This window comes from Hibiscus syriacus, unplaced genomic scaffold (genome assembly GCF_006381635.1).
Source record: "Hibiscus syriacus cultivar Baekdansim isolate YM2019G1 unplaced genomic scaffold, ASM638163v2 tig00110556_pilon, whole genome shotgun sequence".
In the NCBI taxonomy this organism is placed as follows: domain Eukaryota; kingdom Viridiplantae; phylum Streptophyta; class Magnoliopsida; order Malvales; family Malvaceae; genus Hibiscus; species Hibiscus syriacus.
Genome location: NW_024062779.1, coordinates 4784590 through 4792675, shown reverse-complemented (window position 1 = coordinate 4792675; position 8086 = coordinate 4784590). Strand labels below are relative to the sequence as shown.

At 33.9% G+C, this 8086-nt stretch overlaps 1 protein-coding gene across 1 annotated transcript; it reads left to right on the top strand.

Annotated features, from left to right (window-relative positions):
* The first annotated feature begins 1605 nt into the window (after positions 1-1605).
* LOC120131356 (uncharacterized protein At4g14342) lies at positions 1606-3019 on the top strand. Its single transcript, XM_039148363.1, has 4 exons — positions 1606-1658; positions 1795-1880; positions 1974-2097; positions 2779-3019. Exons 1-4 carry the CDS (start codon positions 1653-1655, stop codon positions 2824-2826), a joined length of 264 nt encoding a protein of 87 aa, XP_039004294.1. The 5' UTR covers positions 1606-1652; the 3' UTR covers positions 2827-3019.
* Positions 3020-8086: the final 5067 nt, after the last annotated feature.

The window sequence follows — 8086 nt, the reverse complement described above, 5'->3', positions numbered from 1 at the left end:
ACCCGCTACTGACCCAACTTCACTACTTCTAGGTTCAACAACATACAATGTAACATCATCTTCTTGCGAAACACTAATGTAAGCAATGAATCGTTCAACATCTTCATTGTCGGTTAACAAATAAACTTTACCTTTTCTCTGATAAGATAGCCTAAATCCACTTAGAGGCTCTAAATTCAATTTCTTTACAATATGTAACATTAGAGTTTCATAAGTTAATTTTTTAAATGACAGTTTTAGTTGAAGATTCATAGGTAAAGACATATATTGTAAAACACCATGAACATTCTCCCATGACCCTCCAAAACACAAATCTATCCAAACATGATCAACATTAGATGATTTCATTCTACAAATTGTAAATTAATTTACTAAACAAACGAGCTATAAACTACATATCATCACTAACTTAGAGAAAAACATACCTTTATTAAGTTGATAGTTGATAATTTGGGAGAGAAATCATTGAAAAAATTATATAGAAATAAAATTATGTAAAAAAAAAATTAGAGATGGGGAAGAATGTCGTTGGATATAGGAACGGATGTCGCCGGAAAGAGTGATAGATGGAGATGGAATGAGTTGCGATTTAGAGATTTAGGTTATGAGTTGTTACTGTTGCATAGTTATATACCCAAAACATTTGTGTTGCGAAATTAAAACCTGTTGCAAAATTAAAATTCGTGTTGCGAATTTGAAAATCGAGTTGCTACAACAAAATTCGCGTTGCGAATTTGAAATTCAGTGTTGCGAATTTGGAATTCGCGTTGCGAATTTGTTGGTCATTTTCGCAAATCCAAAAAAAAAATTAGTTAAAATCGTATATTATAAGACATTTTCGGTCACTGAAGTTATTTTCTCTAAACATACACTATGAGACGGTTTTTACATATCGGGTCAGTTGGTGTTGGGTATCCAATTATAGGGAAGGATAAATTATGTGTTTAATATCTAAACTATCAATTTGGTCAGTTTTAATACTTAAGCTTTCATATTTTTTTAAAAATTATGTTTAATATCTAGTTTTTATTTCATTTTTAATACCTCGTCGTTAAGTTTTTAACGTCAATGTATTTTTATGAGAAAATTAGATTATTTATTATCAACTATCTACTCACTCCTATTTTGGTATTAAAGTTTAAAAATTTTCAATTTAACTACTCAACTTTCAAATTGTTCCTATTTTAATCACTCTAATTTATTTTACTAATAATTTTTGTGACATGATATATTTTATTATTGTTTTATTAATATATAGTTAAAATTTAAAAAAATGAAAGGTAGAGTGATTAAATTACGAGTAATTTTAAAGTTAAGTAATTAAATTAAAAAAAGTAAACTTTTGTAACCAAAATAAGAGTAAAAATATAATTGAGAGATGAATGATACAATTTATCCATAAAAAAGTGTCATATGCAAATCACCATTAAATTTTTTACAACGAGATACTAAAATGAAATAAAAATTAAATGTTAATTGTGATTTTAAAAAAATTAAAAATTTAAGTATTAAAACATATCAAAATTAATAGTTAAGTACTAAACATATAATTTGTCATATAAATAAATAGTTTGGGGTGTATATATAGGACGTTTAGTTGGAATTATTCTCTTGGTCCCTAGTATCTGTTCTCGAGAGCTTTGATAAAGAAGATGCAGGTAAAGTCTCCCATCAAAACCCTAATTCCCTTTCTTGATTAATTTTAAAAATTCCGCCAAATTTCTAATTCCCAACCCTCTAAACCCTATATTTTGTTTATATGTTTGTCTCTTACTCTTTCATAAATTTTGCCAGGCCAGCGATAGGTTTAACATCAATTCCCAGCTCGAACATCTCCAAGCCAAATACGTCGGAACTGGCCATGCTGATCTGAGCAGATTGTTAGTTTATAATACTATTTCTTCTCTTCTATTAACTGAACAAGAGAATTGTAACTGCTAATCTATGTATTTCCTTGGCTCAATTGATGGCAGTGAATGGGCGGTGAACATTCAACGAGATAGCTACGCATCATATATAGGGCATTACCCAATGTTGGCTTACTTTGCTGTGGCTGAAAATGAATCCATTGGAAGAGAGCGCTACAACTTCATGCAGGTAAACCTTAATTCTTTAAGTTTGGTGTTTTTGGATTTATTATATTCGTGTTTCTTTGCTTGCCTGACGGTTCTCTACTGCGTGATATCTTAACTAAATTTTATGGATTTAGAATTTTGTGGAATGTAGAGGCATCGATGCTTTTCCTTTTTCTTTTCTTTTTTATCCCTTGGGATTTCTCTAAGCTTTTCGAGTTTCAAAATGGTTTTTTTTTTTGTATTCCATAAGACCAATTGCTTTTTACTACTTGAAAAGAGTTGAAAGCCTGCCTTACATTGAACAAAATGATTTCTTTTTGTGTTTTGTTGAGTGGAGAATTTGGGGTAGTTCTTTTTCTACCTGTTGGGGGTATGCCTAGAAAAGATTACACACATTTTTGCAATGCCAATTTGCCCAGACTTACTAACAAATGTATGAGGTGCATCCTATGCCATATATGGGGCTCTTGGATACATTCTGTACCTACTAATGGCTTTTCGCAATGGTACCCGCCTGTTTATTTCAATCAAAACTGCTGAATATTCAGTCTCTTTTAGGTTGTCGGTCCTCTGCTCCAGTCAGTCTCTGTTGTAAGACCGAGTCTTGATTTATATCATCTTACTAAATGACGAACTGAAATTTAATATCTTGGTTGGTTAAATGAGTCTCAAGGTATAATTGTTTGTGATCTTAATTGTGTAGAAAATGCTTCTGCCTTGTGGTCTGCCTCCAGAAAGAGAAGACGATTAAAAGCTGCAGCTCGGCCTATGAAGTGAAATGCTAGGAGGTCCAAGCTTTTCCCATCAGGCTAGTAATATCCATCTTATCGTGTTTATTTTTAACTTGAAGCATGAAGTGTTGTAACCTCAACTTTATCCATGGCAAGCTTTGTTGAATTCTAGCAACTATTTAATTCTTAAAACGTCCCTGCTCATCTTGCTGATTCTGGGTTTGCAGCTATACAATATTTTTAACTTTTTTGGTTGTGTAGTCCCTGGGTTTGTTTGTTTCAATGTTTGCATGGGCTGTGTGCACGAATTTGGTGTTTGTTTCCCGCATATTTGATTGGTTCCAACAAGCTAAATAACAGGAAATTAAGGGGGGGAATGCCCGACAGAATCACATACGTTAAAAGAATCCATTTTTGCTCCAGTCTTCAGGAGTTAAGTCTTTAAGTTTTAATTGATTGAGCCGGAAGAAGTACATTGGTAAACTTACACGGTGGCCGGAGTACTAGTGAAATCAGATCAAAGATGGGTTCGTTTATATTTTATTTTATTGGATTTTCTATAACAACTCTGTTTGGCACAAGGCCGAGCAATACATCTCACAGCCCATATGCACATGGCTGGGGGTTTTTCGCCCAATAGGGCAGCCCGAGAAAAAAAATTACAAAATAGGGCACACACACTTTTATTTTGGGATATACTGCATTTTGGTACATAATATTTTTCGTTAATAATGTCTCAAAGTATACAAATATTTACCCATTTATCCCAAAGTCTGTTATATACATTATTATTTTTGGTTATGTACAACTTTTTTATCAAAGAAATATAATTGACTTTAATGAGAACTGATAAACTACAAGTCAGGTCTTCTAGATTTTATTCAGTTTAATTTTTAAATTTGTTATTCAATCTTAAATTAATTTCTATGTATTTTTATATTTTATAATTAAGGACAATCTTATTCACAATATTTTACGTGATTTACCCTCTCATTAAAGTTTTCTTTTTATAAATATGGGTTGTATATAAGATAATATTTATTTAAAGACTCTCAATCATTTGACAATAAATACTCAATCTGATGTGCTCGAATATGGGACCTCGAAAGATAACAATGAGCCCCTTCACCATTGAAGTCACTCGGTTAAAGTTAACTGCATTTTTTAAGTTTTATGTGACACACTCTGATTAGTTTTTTTTAACGTTTGTAATGTCAATGGGGTAAAATTGGCGATATTTATATATATTAGGATATTTTTTAAAGAAAAAAAAGGGCAGGAGGTTGTCAAAATGAAAAAACAGATAAACGCTAAAGGTGCATTAAACCTAATAAATAATGATACGAGAATAACACCTCTGTCCTTTACAAGCTTTATGTTTATGGAATGCTAGCTTTGCTTTTTCGTAATCTTTCGAAGCTATTGGATACAAGTAGCACGAGCCACTTGCAAGATTGGATTTTAATATAAAAACAACAAATGCCATTTTCATGCTAAAATCTCTGGAGTTGAAAAACGGCGGGAAGATCAGCCTGTTCATCCCATTTTTTAATTCAAGTTGGCCGACTTACTAATTTATTTTTCCAAACTTCCGTGTCGAAACGATTTTTTTCTTGAAGGGTGAAAAATGGTGAGATTTTGAAAACCACATTAATTCTTAATTGCCTCTTTTCATTTTAAAAACATATGCGATTTAAAAGACCTCTCGTTTCGAAAAATTTGAATTTCCTTTACGATTGACAAATACGGTTCGAAGAGTCGCCACCAATCTTTGATTAGGGTGTGATTGGACACCCAAAATTGCTTTGTCATTTTAAATAAAAATTAATTTTAATTAAAACAACAAATTGAGGTCTGCGTTACCAAAATCCGAGTTCGGGAGTCGGTTACGTGTGGGGAAGGATTAGCACCCCCACAACGCCCTAAATTGGTACCTAATCGATTAATTAACGTTTTTGCAATGAACTTTACAAATTCGAAGTTAATTTGAATTTTGATCCCATAAAACAAAAATGTAAATTTAAATCATTCAAGAACACTCAAACGAATTAAATTAAAATTACCAAGTCATTTTAGAAAGATAAAGAATGTTCGATTATTTACAAATATCGAGACCAGATCTTAAAGATATAACAACCTTTTCTCGATATATTTAAATAAACGAACATTTCTTTTTCTCTCGTTCCCAAATTTTAGGTGACAAATCAATTTTTTTTGTTTCACTTTCGGGATACACTTTTAATTTAAAATTGTCGAAAGTGGATCTCTAATCAGTTAAGACAACCCACTTAAAACAATTTTAAATTAAAAGGGTATTACCCTTAAATCAATTATGTAACGATGTCGAATTGTACATATGAGGCTAACGTGCAAATTATACAAAAGGATGTCATGCAAAACTAATCATATAATGGCACACATTCGAATAACCATCTTAGTCTAAAATAAAATATGCACATACATTAAAATAACATCAATTGCTATATATATAAAAACCTATTGTCAATAACGACAATCTCGTATTCAATACTGACATGGGGACCAAAATAACAGAAAACCAAAACTAAACATACAAAATAGAAATTAAACACTAAACTCAACAAGCATACTAAGTAACTAAATTGTCATATATAAAAATTACAAGCTAGATACGAAGACAAACAAACAAAAGAATAGTAACACACTGGGTACTAAATTAGAATATGCATAAACAAAGAGAACAGAATTAGGAAAACACAAAAGACTCGTTACAGGACTAAAATAGAAGAACATGAAACAACAGGCCAAAAATATCAACAACACAAAATATGACTTAACTAAGAGATGGATTAAAATAAATATTCTGAAATTTAAGAGCCGAATACATAAAGTTATCAAAACTTAAAATAACATGGCTCGTACTAAAATGTAACAAACATAAAGGTTAAAAGCCAAATTCGAAATGTACACAACACCAAAGCAAGGACTAAAACGAAACATATGAGAACTGCAGGGGACGTCTACGCGATTAACCCTCTCCTAGACGCAAGTTCTAAACGGTGCCGTTTAGTTTTAACCTAATTTTCATTCTAAATTCAGCCTCACTTTAATAAACTCTCCCCTCCCTTGCCGTTCTCTCAAAGCTCCTTTCATTCTCTCTCAAAGCAACCAAACGAGGCCATGGCCACCATGGCCACCGCCCAAGGCTCCGATAACGACACACACAACCTCGAGTCCACCCCATAAATCACCTTGAACCCTTAAGCTTCAAATCTCTCACAGCAAGAAACCATAACCCAAAGGTCAAAACAACCCCCTACCTTCACTGCTGAACTCTCGACCACCGCGGACTCACCCTCTAAAGCTCCGTTGAGGAACCAAGACCTCACGACCTCGCTCTACCCCTTTGTTACCGAACCGAAGCCTCACAAACCCAAACTCCACCAAGACTCCCTAAATCCCTAAAACACACAGATCAAAGGCCAAAAAAAAGAATACCTTGAGCGATTCTAGGCGGTTCCGACTTCGGGTGGCCAGAGCTAACTCCTAATGACGGGAAAGGTAAGGATTGTCTTTTTTCTTGTTTTATGGTTTCTGGTTAATAATGGTCAACTCTCGGGTTCTCTCATTACTACTGATGGATAATTTTTGATTATTGGTGATTTTTTTCGTCCCAAAAGAAACCCACTCTTAACCGAGGACCTTGGCAGTAAACCATTCCGACGACCACCCTCAACGGTGACTCTATATTTCTCCGGCAATGGACTCAAATAACCAAGGTAATGAAATTACTCTAACTCCTAAATTTCTTTTATTTATTCCTTTACGCATAAAAGAAAATGAAGAAATTTTGGAAACTTTTCATGCTCGCACTATTTCACATGGATTCTGTTTTTTTTTAGGGTATTACTTAATCCTTGCTAAATTTCCTTTGATTGCAAAATAACATGCACACACATAGAAATAAAAACATATATAAACAGTAAATAATACTCAAGAAGAATACCTCGGAATTCCTCGTATATTATTGCTTTCACTGGTTTTTGCAATAGTATTCAATTGCTTCTGGAATTTTTCCTCTTGTATTTGTTTAAAAAAAATGTAATACGAAGAAAGAATTGTTTTTTTACTCTCTGATCCCTAGATGGTCCCCCCTTTTTTCCTGTTGATGAATGGTTATATCTAAAAAAAACTGACCATCCCCCATTTACAGTTTTTTTTTGATAACTCACAATACCCCCCACTCTCTACAAACCGTTCCCTCTAATTTTTCTGGTTTCTTAACTACCCAGACAAATTAAGCATCTACAGCTGCCCCTCTTTGTTCATTGTCGTGTAACGAGAATAGAGCAAAGATCAAAAGATGACCGAATTTGTCTGGTCTTGAGAATGTTACGTCAGGATAAATACTTGAAAAATCTTCAAATGACGAGCCTGCTCCCTATTCCTTCAGGAAGTATAAGACTCGAACAATCTTCATAAAACGTGTCTGCTCTCTATTCATTCAGAGAGTATAAGACTTGAACAATCTTTAATAAAACGGGTCTGCTCTCTATTCCTTCAGAGAGTATAGAACTCGAAAAATCTTCAATAAACAGGTCCGCTCCCTATTCTTTCAGGGAGTATAGGACTCAATCTTCAACGAACTAGTCCGCTCCCTATTCCTTCAGAGAGTATAGGACTCGATCTTCAACGAACTTGTCCGCTCCCTATACATTCAGAGAGTATAGGACTCAATCTTCAACGAACTTGTCCGCTCCCTATTCATTCAGAGAGTATAGGACTCAATCTTCAACGAACTTGTCCGCTCCCTATTCATTCAGAGAGTATAGGACTCAATCTTCAACGAACTTGTCCGCTCCCTATTCATTCAGAGAGTATAGGACTCAATCTTCAACGAACTTGTCCGCTCCCTATTCATTCAGAGAGTATAGGACTCAATCTTCAATGAACTTATTTGCTTCACTACTCTTTCGTGAAGGCTTATAGATGATTTGCTTCAAAGGTCAAACCAGTTATCTTCATCTCGATGCTTTCATATCTTCAATCTTCAACTATCCCTGGGAAACCTGTAGATATTTAAGCCATCATGCGATTATGAATGCCATGATCCTACTCATGCCTAAAATGTATGCAATTATGCAATTCAATGTGTTTTCTTCTTTGTAGGAACTCTATCTCCTTTTGATCTCGATGGAACTCGGCTTCATCTTGGGCACAGAACGTTTGACCAGTTCACCCCAGTTGACAATCTCAATTCCATATCTCTCGGCTTAACAGGGCCTTGACTTCTTTCTTTCC